General features: G+C 42.9%; 1 protein-coding gene across 3 annotated transcripts; it reads left to right on the top strand.

Moving 5' to 3' along the window:
• The first annotated feature begins 1,314 nt into the window (after positions 1-1,314).
• On the top strand, positions 1,315-17,958 carry RAE1 (ribonucleic acid export 1). Of its 3 annotated transcripts, none has more exons than XM_082226356.1 (13): positions 1,315-1,443; positions 4,454-4,550; positions 5,247-5,351; positions 6,865-6,957; positions 7,554-7,640; positions 8,299-8,385; positions 9,272-9,343; positions 9,575-9,682; positions 10,583-10,689; positions 10,815-10,890; positions 12,322-12,516; positions 12,749-12,834; positions 15,596-15,614. In XM_082226356.1, exons 2-13 carry the CDS (start codon positions 4,461-4,463, stop codon positions 15,597-15,599), a joined length of 1,110 nt encoding a protein of 369 aa, XP_082082482.1. In that variant the 5' UTR covers positions 1,315-1,443; positions 4,454-4,460; the 3' UTR covers positions 15,600-15,614. The 3 variants fall into 3 exon arrangements, with proteins under 3 accessions (XP_082082482.1, XP_082082484.1, XP_082082483.1); XM_082226358.1 differs by lacking the exon at positions 15,596-15,614 and adding an exon at positions 17,785-17,958 and having other exon boundaries at positions 1,316-1,443; XM_082226357.1 differs by lacking the exon at positions 15,596-15,614 and having other exon boundaries at positions 1,316-1,443; positions 12,749-14,223.
• Positions 17,959-23,824: the final 5,866 nt, after the last annotated feature.

A 23,824-nucleotide genomic window follows, 5' to 3' on the forward strand; every position in this document is an offset into this window, starting at 1 on the left:
ATAAAATTTCCTAGAAAAATGGAAACATATGCAAACATTCAATATTTCACAGACACTTGCAGTAGTATTCAAGCGGCTCAATGCATGGGAGTGCAGTGCCAGAACTTTTCAGTGTAGGAACACCAGGGTAGTTGAAGGATCTTCCTTGCTTTGGCATGTGAATGAGGTGAATATGAGGCTTTTAAGTGTGGTTGTGACATAGAAGCCCAGAGCAGCATTCCCTAATGTCCTCCAGTTCAACTGTGCTGCAGCAACATTTGTGCTTGCTGGGGCTACTGGGAGCTGTTAGTCCCTGGCGGTAGCTAGGTTTGGGAAGTGGTTGGACAGTGTTCTCGAAACTACCAACATGAGTTTGACCAAACTGCAGGAGGCAGTGGAAGACAGGAGTGCCTGGCGTGCTCTGGTCCATGGGGTCACGAAGAGCCGGACACGACTAAACAACAAGGTTTGGGAAGACTGGCATAGAGGAAGTGAGAGAATGAGGGAAATTAACAGAAACTGAGTACTTTAGTTTTGATGGGCTTCCTACTTTACACTTGTTTAAATAGTAACACTTCTCTACAAAATTGTTTGCTTTCTAATTAAGTGCTAAAGATTGCATTTCAGCTGGAGGAAGATCTTTATTAAATACCACTTATTAAATATTTTTTTCAAGTTGAACCAATATAGTCAGAAGAAAGCATCACAAAGTTCAGTGGAGTTGTTAGAAGTGAAGATCACTGAGTTTAGCAGAGTTTCCTCCCCAGGAAGCGATATATAATATTGCTGATATAGTAAAATGGTCTGGTCTTTATGCTATGTACTGCTGCCGTTTGGGGTGCGTGCGCGAATGGTAACACAGCTGTCTGCTCTTTTGGACGGCTCTTGAGGACAAGGAACCGAACTCTCCTTGGAGACGTGCCTATAGGGGGCGTCACGACGAGCTCCTGCACTTCAAAATTTACCATTCCCTTACACCTGGCCACCTGTTAACCCCCTTCAAAAGCAGGTAAAATGCAAAACTAGATGCATCCAGATTTGTCGTTGAGCAAACTTCCCAACACCTCACAAATAATAATTTTTAAAATCCAGATTTTCCCCCACCTGCGTGCCTTCAGCCAAAATTGTTACCTTTGGCTAAACTGAAGCAATAGCCTAATCGCGGAACCGCGCGAGCATCGGAAGCCGCCTTGCAATAACCTAAAAGCAGCGGCTTCTGCGAGCAGACACAGCCTGCGAAAAGAAAGGACCTACCGGGTAAAGCACGTGAGCGCCCGCCAGAGGCCACGCCCACCTTTAACCCGTGAACTGACGCCAGCGCCTACGAGTTCAGTTCTACGGTGACGCATGCGCAGCGTGGAGGGGCCTGCGTTCTGTTGCCGCGGGTCTCCCTTGGCGCTCCGGCTGGAGAAAGAGGAGAGGGTCGCGCGGGGAAGGAGGACGGTCGGCCCCGGCCCGTCTGAGGTACGCTCCCCTTCCCTGCGCCTGACCAGGCCCGCGTGTGGCGTCCGGGGCCGGCCTCGTGGCTCGCCAGGCCCTCGCGCTGGAGCCGTGGCACCTCGCGCTTCTCTCCCTGGTTCCCTCTCCCGGCTTTCTCCGCGCCCGCTCGGTCCCCTTCAGCCACGGCCTTTCCCTCGGTTGGCGGCGTCATGGGGGTCCTTCCCCAGCTATGGTATGGGGGGGGCAGGTAGCCCGCCCTTTTAAGCAGCGTAGTAGAGCCGCTTGAATGGAAGGACTTCCGCCCCACGTGCTGTCGGAGCAGGACTTTATTCTTCAAGGCAGTTCAGAAATTATTATTATTATTATTATTATTATTATTATTATTTATTTGTACCCCGCCCATCTGGCTGGGTCTCCCCAGCCACTCTGGGCGGCTTCCACAGAGCTCAAAAATACGCTAAAATGTCACACATTAAAAACTTCCCAGAACAGGGCTGCCTTAAGATGTCTTCTGAATGTCAGGTAGTTGTTCATCGCTTTGACATCTGATGGGAAGGCGCCACTACCGAGAAGGCCCTCTGCCTAGTTCCCTGTAGTTTTGCTTCTCGCAATGAGGGAACTGCCAGAAGGCCCTCGACGCTGAAGGAAAGAAAGAAAGAAAGGCAGACAGGCAGAGAAAAGGGCAGATGGATGGCCGCCCGTCATGGATGCTTTAGTTGAGGTTCTTGCATTGCAGGGGGTTGGACTAGATGACCCTTGGGGTCCCCTCCAACTCCACGGCTCACATTCTATTAGCCTTAACCTTGCTAACGGTCCTATGGGGATACCAACAGTGGCCCCTGCCGTCCAGGGTTGTAATCCAGGGGTCAGCAGACTTTTTCAGCGGGGCCGGTCTCCCCCCAGCCCCTTGCTTCAGAAGAGGTCCGGGCTTCCCCGCTTCCCCCGGACGTCTTTTGCAGCTGTTCCGAAGTGGGGAGGGGGGCGGGGACACCTGCCCCAGCCGCCCCACTTCGGAAAGCTGTTCCGAAGTGGGGAGGGGGGGCGGGGACAGCTGCCCCAGCCGCCCCACTTCGGAAAGCTGTTCCGAAGTGGGGCGGGGGGGCGGGGACACCTGCCCCAGCCGCCCCACTTCGGAAAGCTGTTCCGAAGTGGGGAGGGGGGGCGGGGACACCTGCCCCAGCCGCCCCACTTCGGAAAGCTGTTCCGAAGTGGGGAGGGGGGCGGGGACACCTACCCCAGCCGCCCCACTTCGGAAAGCTGTTCCGAAGTGGGGAGGGGGGGCGGGGACACCTGCCCCAGCCGCCCCACTTCGGAAAGCTGTTCCGAAGTGGGGAGGGGGGGCGGGGACACCTTCTGAAGGTGGGCAGGGGGCGAAAGTCTTTGTCCCCCCTGCCTGCCTTCCCAGGGGCTTTTAAATCACCCCGGACAGCGGAGAAGTCCTCCGCTGTCCGGGGCGATTTTAAAATGCCGCCCGCCAGCATTTTAAGATCGCCCCGGACAGCGGAGAAGTCCTCCGCTGTCCCAGGGTTTTTTTAAAATGCTGGGGGTGGGAAGAAAAGCCCTTGTCCCCCCCCCCAGCCTTCAGAAGAGGTCCGGGGACAGACTGTCCCCGGACCTGGTCTGAAGGTGGTTTCCCTAGGAACGCATTAATTGATTTTCAATGCATTCCTATGGGAAACCGTGCATCGCAAGACGAAAAAACCGCAAGACGAAGAGATTTGCGGAACGAATTAATTTCGTCTTGCGAGGCACCACTGTAAAAGCACACATTCTACTCATGTAAAAACACACTGATTCCCGGACCGTCCGCGGGCCAGACATCGAAGGTGATTGGGATGGATCCGGCCCCTGGGCCTTAGGTTGCCTACCCATGTTGTAACCACTCCAGAGAACTCTGGAGAAAAAAACTATGCAGTTGCCCAAGGCACAGCATAGATATGCCCTACACTGTTGGGATGTCACCTTGAAACAGTGATCTTTATCATTGCTACAGGGATGTGCCTTGTACAATGTACAGCAGTGAAAGCATGAATGCTTCATTACCCTTTTTAGTTGGGAATATGTGCAGAGTATCCATATGCTTTTCCTGGAGATGCACCTTTTTACACTGCTTGCGCTACGTAAAATTTTGAATTTTCCACAATGTGAACCAGCATTAAGGTAGAGAACAAAGTGTGCCCCCACTTACATTGTGATAGTTCTCCTTTCTGGGGCATAAAGAGCAGTGTGTTATCTGAATATTGAATGAAGGATTCAGTCCTAACCACATTTACTTAAAGAACGAGTAAGATCTCATTGAATAAAGTGGGACCTGCTTTTCAGTAAGCATGTGTATGATTGTGCTGTAAATCCCACTTAATTCAGTGGTATTTATTTATAGAACACCCTTCAGTGCAAGGCTCCCAGGACAGTGTACAGTATACAAAATTAAAACAGACAATAAAACACTGCATAAAACAATATAAGTCACAGAAGTAGCACCAGTAAAATCCAGCAGAAGCCATGTCAACAACTACTATATAATCCTCAGGAAGGATACAGTCAAACCTCGGTTGTTGAACGTAATCCATTCCGGAAGCCCATTTGGCTTCCAAAACATTTGACAACCAAGGCACAGCTTCCAATTGGTTGCAAGAGCTTCCTGCACTCAAGCAGAAGCCGTGTCGGACGTTCGGCTTTCAAAAACTGGAGCATTTACTTGCGATTTTTCAGTGTTTGGGAACCGAAACGTTCGAGAACAGAGCCATTCGGGAACCAAGGTTTCACTGTAGAAGGTCTTCTCCCTAGTCACCATCTGCCTAACTTCAGATGATGGGTCTGGAGGGAGAATCCCAGATAAGGACTTTGGATAAGTCATGAGAGAGAAGGTGATCCTTCAGATTTGCTTCTATGCCACTGTATTTGTGTGATTCAGGGCATAAATTTATTTTTGTAAAAAAATGAATGAAAAGTGGTCGTATTATGAGGATGATGATTGTTGCATAGTCCGCATAGAAAATGCTTCTATTTAAATTATTTTCAATTATTTTTACAGGGGCAAGATGAGTTTGTTTGGGTCAACATCAGGGTTTGGAACTGGAGGTACCAGCATGTTTGGCAGCACAGCTACAGATAATCACAACCCTATGAAGGTATATAGCCCCACTTTGCATCTCTTTGTTTTCACCTTCACCTGACCCCCTTATCCATGCCACCTCCCTTTTTCGTGCAAACTCCTTCCCTCATAAAGACCACTCCCATGGCAACCTTCTGCATCTTCCTCCTCCTACACATTGCACCTACTACGCACCTTTTCCCCCTTCCATCCAGTTATGAAGCCATTATTCTGCAGCCTTTTCATAATCCCACTTTCATCTTCACTCCCATTCCCATGTCACCTGTCCCTCCTTTTTTGCAACCCCGCCTTGTGCCCACCGTTTTCACATTCACTCAGATTTGTCTTCCGTCCTCTCTTTCTCAACTCTCCCTTGCACATAGACCTCCTCTCCTCGTGTTCTGCAGCCCCCTTTTCGTGCACCCCCTGTGGTTATATATGCTGCTGTATATATAAGAGGAATAGGATTTTAAGAGCAAGCCTGTAAGCTAGCTTGTTCAGTTGGAAGAGGTTAAGTTTAATTGATGGATGTACATATATGGGTGTTTGCCTGTTAATAGAATACCCGTTGAGAATTGCTACTTTGAGCTGGGCACTTGATGTTCAAGATAGCACATGGTATCGGGAGTGAAATAAATTGGAAATAAATCCTCCAGTGGGAGCAGTGTAATGATATTCTCTTAGACATGTCTCCAGGCAGATATATTACTTCTAACTTTGATTTCTGTTCCAGGATATTGAAGTTACTTCACCACCTGATGACAGCATAGGCTGTTTAGCTTTCAGCCCACCAACATTGCCGGGGAATTTCCTCATTGCAGGATCATGGGCAAATGATGTAAGTAACAAATGAAAGTAGGTATTAAGGCATATCATGCACTTTGCCTGCACTATTCATACTGAATATGGGCAGCTGCTTCTTGCAGACAAAATGTGATAATCTTAATGTTTAAAGCAACTGTGTACCACTCTTTGAGACAAGTCTGTTGCAATATACTGACAGACTATAAAAAAGCATTAACAATTTAAATGTTGTTTTAAAAAATATTGGTTGCCTCCTGTTAACAAGGAACATCTCCTGTTATTGGAATAGAGACTAATGATGATTTATTTTGTATATGAATCACTTCCCATAAAACATTACAAAATAATTTAATTGTTAAAAACATTAACAATTTGATGAAAAATAGAGGTAGGAGTAGCATCTTAGCTTGCATTTCTCTGGACACACAGATGTTGACATAACATCCTTGTGTGCATTAATTGTTCACTCTTTTCTAATGGTACAATGTTATACATGTCTGCTCAGAAGTAAGTCCCATGGAGTTCACTGGGTCTTACTTCCAAGTAAGTGGATATTGCATTGCGGCCTCAAGGTATCCTGCTTTGGTTGGTGCATCTGTTGCGAATGAAGTTGTTTTCAAAGGCAAATTCTAAAATAATAGTCATGCTATACTGCAGTCTTATTCATACTTAATCAGCTTTTTTGAACAGTGGTACTTATTCCTGGGAGTAAGCATTCATAGGATTAGGTTTGCATCTATTGTAGCAAAAATAAAAGTCCTGTGGCACCTTAAAAGCAACAGATTTATTGATGCTTTCATAAAGCAGCATCAGTTCACCAGGAGGTTCTTTGGCCTAGTGTTTTCAAAACAGCTGAAAAACCCCCAATAATATTTAGAGTAATGTTGAGAATCATTGCAGGCCAGTGGCTAAGGTGGAAATCAAAAGCCTTAATTAAAAACCTAAGGAAAGGGTTCTCACTACCTCCATTGTCTTGATGTAAAATGGAAAACTCACAAGACTTCAGGGTTGTTTTTGTTAGAATTTCTGCTCCATGATTGCAGTCATAGGATTGTTGTCTATCACATGATGGTGTATGTTTTGACTCCACACAGTGAGAAGTGACAGAGACAGGATGTTGGTGTTACTGTGTTCCGTGAAGTGGGACTATTGTCCTTTGTTCTTTCTCTTTGCTGTCTGATGCTAGAGAAAGAGGGAGCCGTGTTGCAGTGCTCTGTGTGTGTTTATATGTAAATAAAGTAGATTAGCCAAAATGCTGAGTTGCTGAGGTCTGTTACGCAAGCTGCAAAGACTCTGCAGATCCCTAAGTGTACCAGTGTCTGTTGGCATCGGTCGCTGTGATGTTCGGGCTGAAGAAAGCTTGAAGCTCCCGAACAAACGAACAGGAGGGAGAGAACATGCCAGTCGGGCATGTGTCTCTGCCAGGGTCCTACTCAAATGTAGGACGAGCTCCTGACAGTTTTAAGGGAAACAATGTGAACAGCTGTACATTAAGAGTGGTGTACAAATGAATCTTACTTTAAAATTATTCTGTCTCTTTACTTCAGGTTCGTTGTTGGGAAGTCCAGGATAACGGGCAGACAATTCCAAAAGCACAGCAAATGCACACAGGACCTGTGCTAGACGTTTGCTGGAGTGACGTACGTCCTTTTATTGCACAAGAAATATTCTTAAAGATCTGTAATGTTTCTTTGGGAAATCTGAAGGCTATACAGTGGTGCCTCGCAAGACGAAATTAATCCGTTCCGCGAGTCTCTTCATCTTGCAGTTATTTCGTCTTGCGAAGCACGGCTATTAGCGGCTATTAACGGCTTAGCGGCTATTAATGGCTTAGCGGCTTTAGGAAAAAGGAAACAAACTCGCAAGAACTCGCAAGACGTTTCGTCTTGCGAAGCAAGCCCATAGGGAAATTCGTCTTGTGGAATGACTCAAAAAATGGAAAACTCTTTCGTCTTGTGCGTTTTTTGTCTTGCGAGGCATTTGTCTTGCGAGGTACCACTGTATAGCTTCTCCTTCAGTGGAGAAGGACGGAAGAGTTGGATGGAAAAACCTCTTTAGAATAACCTGCATCCACTAAATGGCATGATCCTGTCCTGAAAATTCTAATGTTCTTTTCTACAATATCAGGAGATCTATGCCCTTGATATGCTGTCACACTTGGACATGGATTTTAGAAACAGATAAAATACTATGGAATTTGTATTTCCCACCCACACCTTCTCTTGTCATTATATAGGATGGGAGTAAAGTGTTTACAGCATCTTGTGATAAAACTGCCAAAATGTGGGATCTCAACAGCAACCAGGCAATACAAATTGCACAGGTATGATTTTTTTCATAGTCTTTTATAGAAAAGCTGAATAGAAGTGTATTTAAATGAAGTTCCATTCAGATAAATGTCAAGAGTTTTAATCCATCTTCATCAGAATGGGGAAGCTTTCTTACGCATGGTCTGCGTTACCTTAATAGAAAGCTGTAGTGGGTAGGCTAAACTAAAAAGTAGACCAAGCCTACACAACCTATTTCCCATGGATATTTAATTCTTAGTACACTCCAGGTTCACCTATCAATTTTATCCATAGATCCTTCAAACAGAGCTTGTAAGAAGATAGGAGAGAAAAGCTCTGCAGTACCCTTTACAGTACCCTTTATATGCCCTAAGTTTTGCAAAAGGCAGAACTTTGCTCTATCCTCCCATGCCTGTGTGAAATGGGGGGAAGTGCAAGAATGATGGTAATAATAATAATAATAATAATAATAATAATAATAATAATAATAGCAGCTCAGGGTGGCTAACAATGTGATTAGTGTTTACTTTGCATTGCTAACTATGTCCATCAAAAGAGAAGGTACAAGGCGAGACCAGGCTTGCTTTGCAAAAAAAGAAAAAGCAGCGGTCTTCATTCCAGTTATGTCTCCACCCACCCTAAAATGCATGAATGAGCCTTATTCTAGACATCTTTTAAAACCTTGTCCTTTAGCATGAAGCTCCTGTAAAGACTGTCCATTGGATTAAAGCACCAAATTATAGCTGTGTGATGACTGGAAGCTGGGATAAAACTCTGAAGGTAAGATGTGGATATTTTGATTGCATTAATGCTGCTCTACATATTTGAAAATGTTTTCAGCAGATTTTGCGTAGCATGTATTATGCAGAAAATAGTGAGTTCCGTGTTTTGTTTGTAGCATTATTGTATGCAGTACAATTGTATGCATGTTTACTTAGAAGCAAACCCTGCTGCATTCAGTGGGCCTTTCTTCCAGATAAGTGTGCCTAACATTTCTGCTTGAGGGTGTCAGGTATGAACTGGAAGCTCCTGATTGTAATCCCGCAAGGCCATGAGCTCCCTCAATAAATGACTGTTAAAGGTCCTTTGGTGCCCTAGTTTGTATCATAGGAGTAATCCCAGTTCCTCCCTTAAAAGGTTGCTCTAAGAATGATAAAGAACGCATGTGAAATGCCCAAAGTCCTTAGCCAGCTATACAGTGCTTGTTTATATAGTAGTATCTGTTATTAATATGACTTCAGTGTGTAAAAGCACACTGAAATGCTTTGAGCAAAGTTACTATTATTTCAGCTTGCAAAGATTGGGACAAACCCCATACACTCAGTGTATCTGAAGAAGTGTGTATCTGAAGAAGTGTGCATGCACACGAAAGCTCATACCAAGAACTAACTTAGTTGGTCTTTAAGGTGCTACTGGAAGGAATTTTTTTATTTTGACTATGGCAGACCAACACGGCTACCTATCTGTAACTGGACCCATACACTCAGTTCATCCTTGAGACCGTCTTTGAACCAAAGCCCCTCACCCCATTCATTGTTGTATTGACTTGCAATACACAGGCTTTCCAGAACCAGTCTTAGTTAAGGACATGGACGTAGTCTTGTTTTGCTAAGATAGCCTGTATAATACCTTATGCGTGGGATTGTTGATGTTTTTCATTTTTTAGTTCTGGGACACCCGATCACCCACGCCAATGATGACCCTGCAGTTGCCTGAGCGGTGCTACTGTGCTGATGTAGTAAGTAAGAGATCTTTTGGCTTGTGTTTGCATGAAAACATGCCGTCGTTTGCCATTTGTTTAGCTGTCTTTCTACCACAGTAATTAACAGGCTGAGTTTGTATTAAAAGTTGCCGTTATCATTTTAGGCAAGTGCTTTTACTGTTCCTTTTGATTTTATGTAAATTTTGATTCAGATGATAATTTAAAAGTTTTATTTTCTACTTTTTACTTTAATTTATCTTGTTTCAGGTATACCCCATGGCTGTCGTAGCTACTGCAGAGAGAGGCTTAATAGTTTATCAGTTAGAGAATCAGCCTTCTGAATTTAGAAGAATAGACTCTCCACTTAAGCATCAGGTAATAATTAAACTTGAGTTAACTCGTCTTGATTTATAGGAAGTTGGCCTTCTTTAAGTTGTGCCTAAATCAATACTTTTAAAAAATAGTATTTCTAGCAGTTGTTCTATATATGTGATAGATTTATTTTTTTTTTAGCATCATGGGCCAAATTCTATAATTTGTTTACATAAATAGCTCTCATTATCACTACTGGTATCTTAAATTTTATTCTTAGCTGTTCTTTTGAGAGGGATAAGAATCAAAACTGGTTGGAAGAATAGCATCTTAGAAGAACCCCCCAAAATGACTTTGTCAGCATATATCTTATTGCAAGGAATTTAAATTTGATAATCTAGAATTCAAAAATGCTATTTCAAGTGTTTAAGAGAACTTGAGCTTACACATATGGAATTGTAAAACACTTTTCTTTGGCATGCAGACCTCCATGCCATAATGCAAATCACTTTGAAAATTTCTTCAGTTTCTGAAAAGGTTTGTCTTATGGCATGGTGGGCTACCGTTTGAGAAACCCAAAGTGAGTGACTTGAAACTTGGCCCTCCTCCTTTGAGTGCAGCCAGAAATTGACGTCTGAGAAATAACTACTTCCCAAAGGTCCTTGAATATTTGGACCTGTTCTTCCCATTGGGATTTGAATCATACACAATTCTTAGGCAAAATCTTTAAAAATCCTGTTAGAGTTCTCCTAATAAGTAAATGCTCTGTGTGCTCTTAACTATTCAGTAGCTTTCATGTTACATTGTCCCTGCTAACGCTTTAGGCTTGTTTGATAGCTGACCAAAGTTGCAATCCTATGTACACTTATGTGGGAATAAGTCCTATTGACCTTAGTGGGATTTTCTTTGGAGTAGACATGTATAAGATGGTGCCATAAAACCCAACCTCTATCCCCCATTTAGCATCGCTGTGTTGCTATCTTTAAAGACAAAGTGAACAAGCCAACAGGGTTTGCCCTAGGAAGCATCGAAGGAAGAGTAGCCATTCATTACATTAACCCACCAAATCCGTAAGTATCTTGAAATGGGCTGCAAACTGCCCACTTAGGCTTGCATGGAACATGGGCTTGTAGAAGTAGGCAATCTATTGTGTGCAATGTGAAATGACAAACTTAAATGCTTTTTTTTCTTCCAGTGCCAAAGACAACTTCACCTTCAAATGTCATCGTTCCAATGGCACAAACACATCTGCACCTCAGGATATCTATGCTGTAAGTATTTCGCACGACATCCAATAAGGATCCTCCAGGGCTGCTGAAAGTTATCCAGACCAAGTATAGATATGATGTCAAATCTGGAGTCTTCGTTCTTTGACATTTTGTCCCTAAAGAGAAATTTTGCTTCTGTCTAAAGGCAGAAAACTGACATCTGTAACAATCAGAATGTGAGTCGCTGAAGAATTTGTGCCTGCTACATTTTCAACCCGATTTTTTTTTTATTCCAGTAAAATACGTTCTTGAGTGAAGAAAATGACATTTCCCCATGCCCTTGGGACAGATGGTCAGATACTTCTCTATATAATAGCCAGTTTCCAATATTCTCTCCTAGCATTTTTTTCCACTTTAGCATATTTAGTAACTGGGACTTAGAGTTATGGACAAAGCAGCTAGGGACCCGGTTTGGGAAACATTTTGGAGGGGTAAAACCCCCTTCCCCCCAAAAAAAAAATTACTGGGATTACCAGGCCAAGGATATCCCTTGAGTGTATATCTTGATTTTCTACCACAAGATCTAATGACACACACACCTTTTGTTTCCGTGGGGGGAAACTTAAAGTTGCACGTGGCAGTGTTGGACCCAAAACCTGCCCCCCACCCCTAAAACTGGGTGTCCTAGTCACTTTTGGCAGATGCCATGGGAACAGAGACCAGTATTCATCTTATGCAGCTCTAGCAGATGTCAGTGGAGGGAAAACTTGTTTCTGGTAGTTCTCCCCACCTTTGCCGAAACAAGGAGCCAGATTCTGTAGCATAGGCAGTGAGAGAGTTTCTGGCTTGGAAAGAGGGAAGCATGCCTTGCCCCTCTTTCTGGGCCTGGAGGCTATGGATGTTGAGGATAACAGCCGGTAGGGCCAGCTTTAAAAAAGCAGTTCAGACTCCACCTTGTGCTTAGTGTAGTGGGGTGAGTGAGGAAGGACCGAAGAACAACAGTTCATCTCCTTTCCTCCTCCAGTCCTTCCCCGTGACCATTGCCTTTGTGAGCAGAGCTAGTTGTAGTGTCTGGTTTGCTTCAGTGGTATAAAACTGGGAGGTGAGGGAAGGGTGATAAAGTGTTTTGGGAAAGTATTGGAAACTGTCAAGTAATAGACTTTTTTTTTTTTTTACATGAATGAACTTTGTTGTTTTGGTCTGAAATGACTAAAAAAGCTTGCGATAACTTTTTAAAAAAATACATCATTTGCTTCCTTTCCAAAGTGTGTTGGTTCAGCTGTTAACTTTCAAACTGGTCAAACTTTTGTTCACTTTTGAAACTGGTGCTTGAATGTGAAAATTTTCCTCTTCCTTCCTCATCCCTCTTTTGCTATCATGTCTCTTAGGTTATAAGCCCAAGAGCGCAAACTGATACCGTGTAAGTCACTCGAAATGTTTTCCAGAGAGTGCCGTGAAAATGCTTAAATTTAATTTTAAATGATTACTTTGAAGGTTAATGGGATCGCCTTTCACCCTGCCCACGGCACCCTTGCAACGGTAGGATCTGATGGCAGATTCAGCTTTTGGGATAAAGATGCACGGACGAAGCTAAAAACCTCAGAACAGCTGGACCAGCCAATATCTGCTTGCTCCTTCAACCACAACGGCAATATATTTGCATATGCGTCTAGTTACGATTGGTCAAAGGTGAGTTGGCTGAAACGTAAAGAGAGCATCTTTTAATACGTGTTGTTGGAGAAATTCGGCATCTCAGTTAAACTGAAATATCTAGAAAGAGAAGGAAATACACCTAGTATTGTGGCACAATATCCGAAGGCAGCCAGAGGCCCACTGACTTGTAAGATGTTAAATAAAATTCTTGGTTAAGGTTTAATTTGTTACTGCTGTGTATTACAACTGTATTTAACCATGTTTGCAGGGGCATGAATTCTATAATCCGCAAAAGAAGAACTATATATTTCTGCGCAATGCTGCCGAAGAGTTAAAACCCAGAAATAAGAAGTAGTGAGTATAATTCAGACCACCCTTGTAGCACTGCTTTCTCGCCACGTGCCCCCTCCCCATTGATCTCTTTCCAGTTGTCTGTCTTGGATTGGTAACCCTCAGCAGGGGTCTCTGTGACGATTACCAACGTACATTCTTATGGGCTGGAAAAATACCCTTTGACTAGTGTGTTCCATGCTGCCCAGGAATGCCTGACATTTGCATGAAGACTTGCCAGTTTTCTTAATAGTAGCAAAATCCCTGCACTGGACCAAGAAACAGTTGTTGCATCCTAAGTACTTGCCAATATTTTATGAATACTACAGAAAAAGTGTGCTTTGCAATAATTCTCAGCAAACCTTTTTTTCTTACTGGATTGAGAATTGCGGGCTAATGAGTGTTGGGGAAAGTCAGTTTTTGTGATTTTAGATTCTTCTGAGGTTTTCTTTTTCATAGAATTGTAAATTTAATATTAATCTGCTGCCAATGTGTACCCTTTTTTGGTCTTAGACATATTTTTCTACTCATGTATGCAGGCTATGTACTGAAGGCAAAAAAAATAATATCCCAGAATAAACCCAAATAAAGTTTTGATGCATTCTAGGAATAATTCCGTTCTGATTTCGCTGCAAACTGTGCCTAGGTTGTGGTTTTGAGATGTGGGCAACTTCACTAGGGGGCTAGAGTTGCGTAGCACAAGCCCTCTCTTGTATGCAATAGTTGAGAAGGTGACTACAGACCCAGGGACTCTGTGTCATGTAGAAATACTGTTGTGCCTGTGATTCCGTGAACTCTTGCCTGGTCATTGGATGCAAGATAGCGGGCGAACAATACGATGTCTCTGCATTGCTCTGTGCCCATGTCTGCAGTAGCAAGAAAAAGAAAGGGCCTTATCATAGCTAACAGTTTCATATACACGTGCCACATAATAGGACCACTTCTGTGCCCTAATCTGTGTCTTAAAAAAGCTGCAGATGCAGCTATTTCCAAGTAGAGAAAGCATTCCTAACTCCACTAATATTGCATAGCGTTAGGCGGGTAAACTTCATCGGAACACAACTAAGTAGAAATGGTGCAGAGGCTTATGTAATGTGCATCTAGTCCAGGCTTATTCACATTGGGGAATCTGCTGTTCAAAACGTCAAAGGATTTTCTTACAAAAAGCTTGATGCCGATTTCCGTTTTATAATGAATGGAAGAGAGGGGGGCTGAATTTGTATGCAAATACGCTTCTGTCAGAATTTTTTCTGTAAGCACATATGTAGGAAAATGCGCTATGATTGAAATAAAACTGTTTTGAATTTGAACAAAACCTTATGTAAGTACTTCAGTTGTCAGCGCTGGTGAACTGAGGGATCAGAGGCAAAATATTTAAAACCACTCTTATTAAATGATTTCATGGAATCTCAACCAGTCTCTTGTTTTGTATTGTTCACAAATTAATGTCTGCTGCTGAGCTAAAGAATTCAGTGGCCAACTCTCACTGATACACAAGTGAAAGGCCTGTTCTTTTTCAATAGTTTTTTGTTTGGCAGCTGAATGTGAGTAGCTCCTTTTTCATGTTTAGGAACATACGGAGCTGTTGAACTATTTGGCCGCCTAGCCCAGTATTCCCTATTCTGGCTGGCAGTGTCTCTCAGGGCTTTGCAACAGAAAGGCTTTTCTGAGTCCTTCTACCAGAGGTCCTTTTAAATGGAGAGCCAGTTGAGTTGAACCCAGGACCTTAAAGCACATGCTCTATGCATGAGCTACGATGGTTCCATTATGGTACAGATAGCCTGAATTCAAGAACAAAAAATAGGTTCTATGGAATCTCTGATCAAAAGGGCCACTTTCCACAAAATGCAAGGATGCATGAAAACCATTTGACCAATACCTTGCTTAAAAGGTTCTTAACCTCAACATGGGCTTCTTCAAATACTGGCAATAGTTTCCTATAGGGCCATGTATCACGTGTCTGCCAATTCTATATGTGAAGGTCCTGGGGAACCAGCATCCATACGACAAGATTATACCCTGCATTTTGTATAACCAGCCCAGAATTTTCTGCTCTGAAGGCCTTGGAAATGCATGTTGCTTATGTATAGCTGTACAGTGGTGCCCCGCAAGACGAATGCCTCGCAAGACGGAAAACCCGCTAGACGAAAGGGTTTTCCATTTTTGAGCTGCTTCGCAAGACGATTTTCCCTACGGGCTTGCTTTGCAAGACGAAAACGTCTTGCAAGTGGTCCGATTTTTCCCCGCTCCCTCCCCCTTTTCTAAGCCGCTAATAGCCTTTTAGCCGCTAATCCGCTAAGCCTTTAATAGCCGCTAATAGCGCTAAGCCGCTAATAGGGTTGCTTCGCAAGACGAAAAAACCGCTAGACGAAGAGACTCGCGGAACGGATTAATTTCGTCTTGCGAGGCACCACTGTATTTACAATGGCAGTGTGGTATACACCCAGTACTTTGGATGCAACTACAGTACTTTGAATAGCTAGTAAATAAGATAGCATCGAACATCTCAAGAGGTGAAACTGATACAGAATTAAAAGCTTCAAGTGCCAAATTCATTACTTTGACTATCAGCTCAATCTTTTCCTCAAGGCAAGCTCCTCTTGTGCTGCTTCTAGTTGTCATGTACAGTTAACTTTTAGCTGCTAGCAGTTCATGCCTTCTTTGGTAGGGCTGGGTGTGTGGGGTTTTTTTTTAAGCGTTCGTGTGCTGCTGAACTGCAAATGGACTATTGCAGACTTAATGCTTATTCTTTCTGATTATAAAAGCAACATCTTTCATTTTGCAGTTAAATCTTGTGGAGGTCAGAAGCCCTAGCAGGTAACAACGGTGTGTGTACGTGTGTGACCTGTGCAGAGCAAATATTCCCTGGCTTCACTTGAGCTATCGCCTGCTTATCTGTGTAGTAAATTGAGCATAGTATATATTTCCCTTTTTTAGTGAGTGGCGTGGCAATTTAGTGAAACCCCACAATCGACACATGCAGCATTGATATTCCTTCCAAAATGGTTGGTGAAGTTTCAGGAGCAAACTGGTTTTTACTCTGTAATTCTGGCTCGCTTTTGCAAGAAAGCTTAGCATTATGTTTGTATTATGCAGTTTTAAGCATCATGCTTATTTGCTAGACTGACTACATTTGGTGAGATGGTTGCTGTTTTCTCATGGGGCACTCGCGTGGTGATTTATATTGACATTCAGATATGAACCAGTCTTTTACTTCCTTTTTGTGTATGTGAAACCCAGGTCTGTGCCTGATAAAGCAACTTATTTACAGCCACTCTGCAAATCCATACTGAAAGGGGAACCTGGAACAGATCCAGATCTTCCTTGCTTTTTCCACCCTCTTTGTTTTTATCCTTGGGAGCAAGTTATGAGTATAGCGTAGGAACCCGATAGAGCTGAAATGATAAACTTGGTTCCCCAAAGACCTTTATAACAAGGTAGCAGGCTGCTATTTTCGTATGAGTTTTAGTTGATTATATGAGCACATTCCTTCAGAAATGCCCTCATTCAGGAATCTATATTCTGTTTACCTTTTGATGCACCTGCAGGGAGTATCACTTGCATTACATTTCTGTGCTTTGTGTGTGAGGAGAACAATTTGAGGGCAAGTCCAGAGTTAAGCAGAGTTTGATTGCCTTTTTACGTATGCTGTTAGAGCATTTTGTGCATTAGCTGACGTAGCTTTCTGAAAATAAGTGTCTTGGCTTTATGGATGAGGCAGAAAATGAGAGTGGATTCTTCCTGTAGCCTTCATAGTTATTTTGAGATGAAAGTGATAAAACTAGGAGTGGACTGATTTAAATTGAAGTTTTAAATCAAGTTTCCCATTTGCATACCAGATATTTCATATAAAAAATAGTTATCACTGAAAGCTTGATTTAAAACTAAATAAGGTTCTTAAGCTATATTGAAGGGTCTATATTGCTGTTTTTTTTAAAAAAAAAATTAGCATTTGTGTTTTAGCAAATGGGTACAGAATACATTGCTTATTTATTATACTTCCATGTTGTCCCAAAACCAAATTTCTGAGCGCAGCTACTAGTTCTCAGCTATTTAGCAACATCTCCACCTTGCTGTAAGAGATTCTGGAATTTATTCTGCAGTGCGTGCTGAGTTTATGCAGGACACTGCCCAGGCCTATTGAACGTCAACATTGCCCCCCACATCAATCAATACTCCTGTCATTCCCATGGAACTCCAGATTTCAGGGAGAAGATCACTTGAAATGTCAACCTATATTTCAGGAAAGTTGTTCTCTGTTGTGCATCTTAAGGAACTGGCTTCAAAAAGAGCTGTAGAATTTTCCCAAACACAGCATGAAAACCACTAAAATAAGAAATATCCTAAAGAATCAAACATATAGGAGTCGGTCCCTATACAGTAGGGAAGATTAGCCTGTGGCTAATAAATTTATTTATTTTGTAAAATAAATGAAATGTATTTTATGAAACTTATATGTATTGAGTTGTTAAGGTTCTAAATGCAGCAAATAAACAATAAGTTCATGTAGCATCCCTGGCATAGCCAGAAGCAGAGAAGGAAAGTGAGTAAGGGAAGGTAGGAACTGCCAGCCCCTTTTGCCATCCTGTTAAACCAAAGTGTTTGAATTAGCAGCATGGTGTGGCTCAGTCTGTCTGCAAAGTTATTTCTAAGCCCTACAGGCTTGTTAGTGCTTCCTTTAAAAAACCAAAACAGCGGCACTGTTGTTCACCTTTGTGCTAGGATTTATGCTGTAAAATGTTCTTTCCCCGCTGTCTCCTTTCCAGTGTTTCAGTAGAAATCTTATCCATACACAACTCTTCAGAGCTGTCATGCTCCTTGAGTGTTTGCTTGGACACTAGTGGAACAAGGTTGAATGAATTAGCCTCTGGAGTGCCTCTATTCTCTTTGTAATCTAAGCTCTTTGAAGGGCTGGAGTTGAGTTTTATAAATAAGCACCCTTATGAGTCCTCTTGTTCTTTTTTTGTTTTGAAGGTACCACAGGAACTTCAACTGAGGAAGGTGTCTCTCTATCCAGAAGTTAGCTAGCCTTGCTTGCCAGTTGGGCTTCTTCCTTGTGTCATCTTACCTGTAGCAGCCAAAATGCTTAAACTATACTGCTGGGTTTTTATTTTTCTTCTCCTCCTAAACCTTTTTATCGATATGTTTTTTGTTCTGTGGGAACTGCCTCTGGTTCTCCTTAAACTCTCCTCCTATGGGTTGACCTATGTCAACGTTTCTACCCACTTCTACAAGGGCGTATTTTTGAGTCAACTTGCATAGGATTGCACAGTAATGGCACATGATACTACTAGCAGACGCTTTAAACTGAGCTATAGAACATTAACAGGCAGACAATCACCTGTAGCTTAAAAATGTGTACCCAAAGGCTCACATAGCTGAACAACGGGTGCAAAATTGTATCATCTGCCTTCTCCATCCTTGCCAAGAACAAAACAGCCTCCAGTTCGTTTCCCTAGCTCTGTAGTTTCCCAGGCACCTTGAAAAATTCATTGGAGGCTTAGCAAGGGGCTTCGTTCCATGATCAGTAAAGGTGTAAAAGCATCCTTATCCCTGACATAGTCTGAGGGTGCATGATGGGCCTGTTCTGGTCAGTGCCTGCATGGATAGGAAACTGCTTGAGAACCTCATGTGCATCACCTTGCGTTTCCTGATGGGAAAAATGTGAGATGTAAATACAGTATGTTAAAGAGATGAATAATGGTCTGCCCAGGATTACTGCTGTTCCCCTGCAATGTGCATGTAGAATCATCTGTATTGCATAACAAACTTTTCATGTGATGGTGAGGCTCAATGGTTCCAGCAAGCACCCTGCATGAAGGGGGAGGGGATGCTGTAAGAAAGCAGCTCTTCCTCAGCAAGCTGGCTAATCTGAAGAAGGCTCCCTACTTGCAGAATGCCTGGAGGCTTGCCATCCCTTGTGTCTCCCTCTTCCCCTACCCCTCCCTTCGCCAAAAATAATCATTTTCTGTTGCAATACATTCCTGAATCTTCACTGCTCTGCCTTAAGGTCTGCTGTGTGCGACCACCCTCTACGCCAGTCACAATAAGAATCGGCCATGACAAAAAGACACCGAAGCTGAATCCTAGCCTTTTCTAATGTGTATTGGTTTAGTTTATGCCTGAGGAAAAGCCTCTGGCGTTCCCTTCCCTTCATCATTCAGGCCTTGCTTCTTACCATAAAATGGGTTATTGCAAGGAGAAAGAGGAAAAGAATGTTGTTCATGCTCCCTTGCTCTTTCATTCAAAATAGTATTCCTAGTTAATCTGGGCTGGATGTTCAAAGGCCTTCTGCAGCTAGCCACATTTAAGTGGGTGGTGTACAATTGGACCAATCTTTGTGATCCATTGTACATGTTCTAGGTTGTATTTATGGTAATATTCCTGCGCTGTCCAAGGGTTAGCTGAGGTCCTCTACCACCAACTCTGCGTAAGCCCTGCCTTCTAATACATTTATGTGATCTACAAGGGGTTTATGAGGTGGTAAGTGGACTGTACTACGACAGATTGTAGATCATGGATCATAACCAAATGTCCTTCCCTTAATCATTATAATAAGTTCTGTGCATCAGAATCCACCCTTATCTCTGATATGCTGGTTTTCTGTGTGCTTGATTTTTCTATTCTTTCATGAAGGTATGTTCAGCCATGTGCTCTCAGTCTGAAATGAAACAGTCCACTGCAGTTTTACCAGCTCTTCGACTATTGGTGTGAATCAGACCTAATTTTGAGACCTTTTGAAAAGGTTTTATCCACTAGCGCATTAATGCTCGAAACACATTTTCCAGTGATCTTGCACTCCAAATGAGTATTCTCAATCTTTTGACGTATGTAAGAATCCAGTCTTAATCCAGATTGAAAGTAGTCAAATTTATGACTTCAATTGACGAGAAGTAACAACCTTCATTTATAAAAAAATCTGGCCCACACACACCCCACCCTCCACCCCATGTAATATGCCACACATTGTAATCTTGATGACAAAAAGAAATGGATCACAGGACTGGTCGCAAGCAGTAAAACTTGAATTTATGAGATTTTCTTGTATAAATCTGACCTGTGGCGTGAATATAATATGCAACTAGGAATAACTGTGATCCCTGGGTTATTTGGTTTAAGACTATTTCTGCTAGAAAAAGCAGTCCGTCATGTCACTTGAATTTATAGCAAAATAAAATGTGCAAGATTCGTTAATTCTGTGCTTTCTCCCCCAGTGGTTGTGAGGAGAGAAGAGAGTGCATTGCATTGAACTCTTTACCAATTTATCTCCTCTTCTTAGAGAATTTAATGAAATTACATCTCACCTTCTAAAGACAAAAAATTAAGGCATGTTATAGGTAAAGTAAAGGTAAAGGTACCCCTGCCCGTACGGGCCAGTCGTGTCCGACTCTAGGGTTGTGCGCCCATCTCTCTTAAGAGGCCGGGGGCCAGCGCTGTCCGAAGACACTTCTGGGTCACGTGGCCAGCGTGACGAAGCTGCTCTGGCGAGCCAGCACCAGCACAGCACATGGAAATGCCGTTTACCTTCCCACTATAAAGCGGCACCTATTTATCTACTTGCACTTAAGAGTGCTTTCGAACTGCTAGGTGGGCAGGAGCTGGGACCGAAAGATGGGATCTCACCCCGCCGTGGGGAATCGAACCGCCGACCATACGATCGGCAAGCCCTAGGCTCAGTGGTTTAGACCACAGCGCCACCTGTGTCCCCTAAAGGCATGTTATAACATCGCCCAAATGTGTTTGCCAAAATGGCCTACCCGGTAACACAAAGTATTATAAGACAATATATTGGAATCCAGTGTATTGCTTGCTGGAAAAGTTACAGGAAATTTGATCTAGCATTTATAGATACATAATCTTAAGATGTGAACAAATACCAGTTATCTTTAAATATTGCATTAAAGAGACTTTTGGGCTGCAATCCTATGTTCATTTACCTGGGAGTAAGACCCATTGAACTCAATGGGGCTTGCTTTGGAGTGGACATAAGATTGCACTGTTAAGCTATTTAAAGTTTATTTTTTTAATACATTGTTGGCCCACTTAGTTTTGTGTGGGTCTTAATCCTCAGCAAGCATTCTTCCTGAATGGGCTCATCTTGCCCTCCTGGCAGTAGCAACTGCCGGTTCACTCCCCATATCCCTCTGGTGGCTGTGTGGATTGAGCCCCAAACCCTGCAAAAAAAAGCACAAGTGCGATCAGAACAGTCACATGGCCAGACTGCCTTTTAGCTTTCTATAAGCTTTGCAGAAGGGAAATAGCCGCTCCTACTCTGCAAGAGCAAAGAATCCAGGAGGGACCTCAAAAGATTAATAAGCCTGTTGCGGCATAAAACCTGCTATGGGTCACAGCCCACTTTGTCAGATGCATGATGCTAAACCTTAGGAGAATTTCTTGAAAGGTAAGCGCTGTTTCACAATGGAACCAACTTCCTTGGGCACCAGTGGACTCTCCATCAACAGACGATGATTAAAAGCTGCATCTTGCACTGGGTAAATAAATGACCTTACATTGGCAGTTGTAAACCTTTATTTGGGCCAGAAGATGGCAGCATTTGTATCCGTTGAAACTTAACTGAGTTGATGCTTCTGGAGGGAGGGCTCAGTTTATTGGGTGCTAATAAAAGCAAAAAATGAAACAAGGAGAAAAAAAGACAACACAGACTTCCATGACTTTTGGCTTTATTGACACCAGGAAACAACAAGCCCCCTCTGAAGTTAGATGCCTTATTTTTATTTTCCTGATAATTATAGGTGACTGCTGCAATCGCGTCAAGTGCTTTCCCATTGTGTTCCAGGATTAGCTCCCAACTCCTTCAGCAGCTATTATAAGTATTCCTTTCTCTCCCTCTGTGCTAAAAAAAAAAAAAGTTGATGTATTCAAAGAGCAATATATATTTACAAGTGGGACTTGCGGTGCTCCTATTCAGGTTTCCAGTCCTCTTTCAGGATATTCCATTCCACCACCATTTTTGTTTGTTTTGGGTATTTATATACTGCTTTCCCACCTCTCCACCCACCCAAGCAGCCAGCTAGCATTCCATGACTGCTGAGCACGCTCAGTCCTCCCTAGTCTGTTTGCAGTCCCCACACCCTTCCTACTTCCCATGGCCCTATTTTTAAAGGGAGATGGTGTTTGTTGCACTTCAGAAAAAACTTGGGATTTCCCCACAGCCTGCTTTTACCTCCTCCTCATGCTTGAATGGTGCTATTTTGGCTATATAAGGGATGGTCATACAGCGTTCACTATCTGTATACACATTTTTATTTTATAAAACCAAACCCTGGATGCATATGGAGAGAAGAAAATCAAAACCAGAAAGGGAAATGGCACTAAGAAAATAAAATCAATCCAGTTCCTAAGCAGGTGGGTCTTGCCACACTTCCAAAAGGTGATAAAGTCTGGACTTTGGTGAACAGGCTGGCCATGTAGGCATCACCAAGAGAGAGAGATTTACAAAAAAATTGCATGTATTAGTGTATCTGTATAGATGCAAATTTAGAAACAATTCCTATCAATATAAAAACAGTACACCGCAGCAGGAGAGCCTGCGGCTGTTGATGAACAACTTCCAAGGTACTCTGATGAATATTTCCTTACGGTTCGGTATGTTTAAATCTGGACTTGGACCAGACAACCCTTCAAATAGAGGACTGCCCTTTGCAAGGTAGGACACATGCCCTCCCTATTGGTGGAGGGACCTCTACTCTCTTTGCACCCCACCTTATAAAAAACTACAACGTCATGAAGGGGCATCTTCAGTAATCACAACAGGATACATAGGTTAGTTATTTCATTGACGAATGAATGGCTTCTGATGGGGCATCTCAAAGCAGTATGCAACACAATAAAAATATATATAAAACAATTGCATGTGTAAAAGCAAGTTTTTAACAATTACATATAAAGCAATGAAAACAGTTTATAACCCATTTCCAATCCAACACGGGTACCAACCGGGATAGCAAGCTCTGCCTCAAAGGCTTGGAGAAAGAATAACGTCTCCTAAAAGACAATGGAGGTGACAGTTATATTTGTTGCGTAGTTAAATTTGTATGGCACGCTCGTCCTAAATCTCAAGTGTTGTCTTTAAAGAACTCAGCAGCGATGAGCATAGGGGCAGAAACACTTGCCTCTGCCTGTCATTGGCTACTGGGGGAGGGCGGGTTATTGGGCCTTCTCAATAGCGGAACACCCTCCCATCAGATGTCAAGGAGATAAGTAACTCTGCAACCTTAAAAGACATCTGAAGGAGGCCCTGTATAGGGAAGTTTTAAAGTTTAATGTTTTATTATGTTTTTATATATGCTGGAAGCTGCCCAGATTGGCTGTGGCAGCCCTGTCAGATGGGCGGGGTATAAATAATAAAATTATTATTAATGTTGGTCTGCTTTGCTTTTGTTCTTATGTATTTTGAGTTTTTAATCTTGCATTTTTCTGCTGCTATGAACTGCCCTGAGATCTACAGATGAAGGGCTGTATACAATTTTTTAATAACGGTGATGATAATGACAATACTGTTGGTATCCATGCTTTCCACCACGCCAGTCCCAATGGGGGAAAATACATTTTTAAGGGAGGATCCCTGTTATTTGTTGGGAACCCGAGCCCTATGAAAACGGTCGTGCCTACTCACCCGTTATTTATACACCATAAATAAGTAAATCCGGAAGGGAAATCTTATCTCTCCACCCTAAAGTGTGTTATCTCCCCCATGCCTGCTTCTCCAGGACGAACAGAGTTAAGGCACTTTCTTACATATCATAGGAGGGTTTTAGGCCCACACCAGCTGTTCCTTTCAAAGTTCCCAAAAGGCAGTGGAAGAATAAGCAAAGCCCTTCCTCTCTAGAGCTGTTGCATTACTTTCGCCTGGTACCTGGTCCAGGGAAGCAGCTTTCAGAAACATTTCCTTGCCTACACAAAAGCCAGGGGCTTGGCTTCATGTGACAAGATCCGGCAGACTCAAAAGACACACACACACACACACACACACACTCTACATTAGCATCCATGC

The sequence above is a fragment of the Podarcis vaucheri genome (assembly GCF_965113315.1).
Source record: "Podarcis vaucheri genome assembly, chromosome: 6".
NCBI lineage: Eukaryota > Metazoa > Chordata > Lepidosauria > Squamata > Lacertidae > Podarcis > Podarcis vaucheri.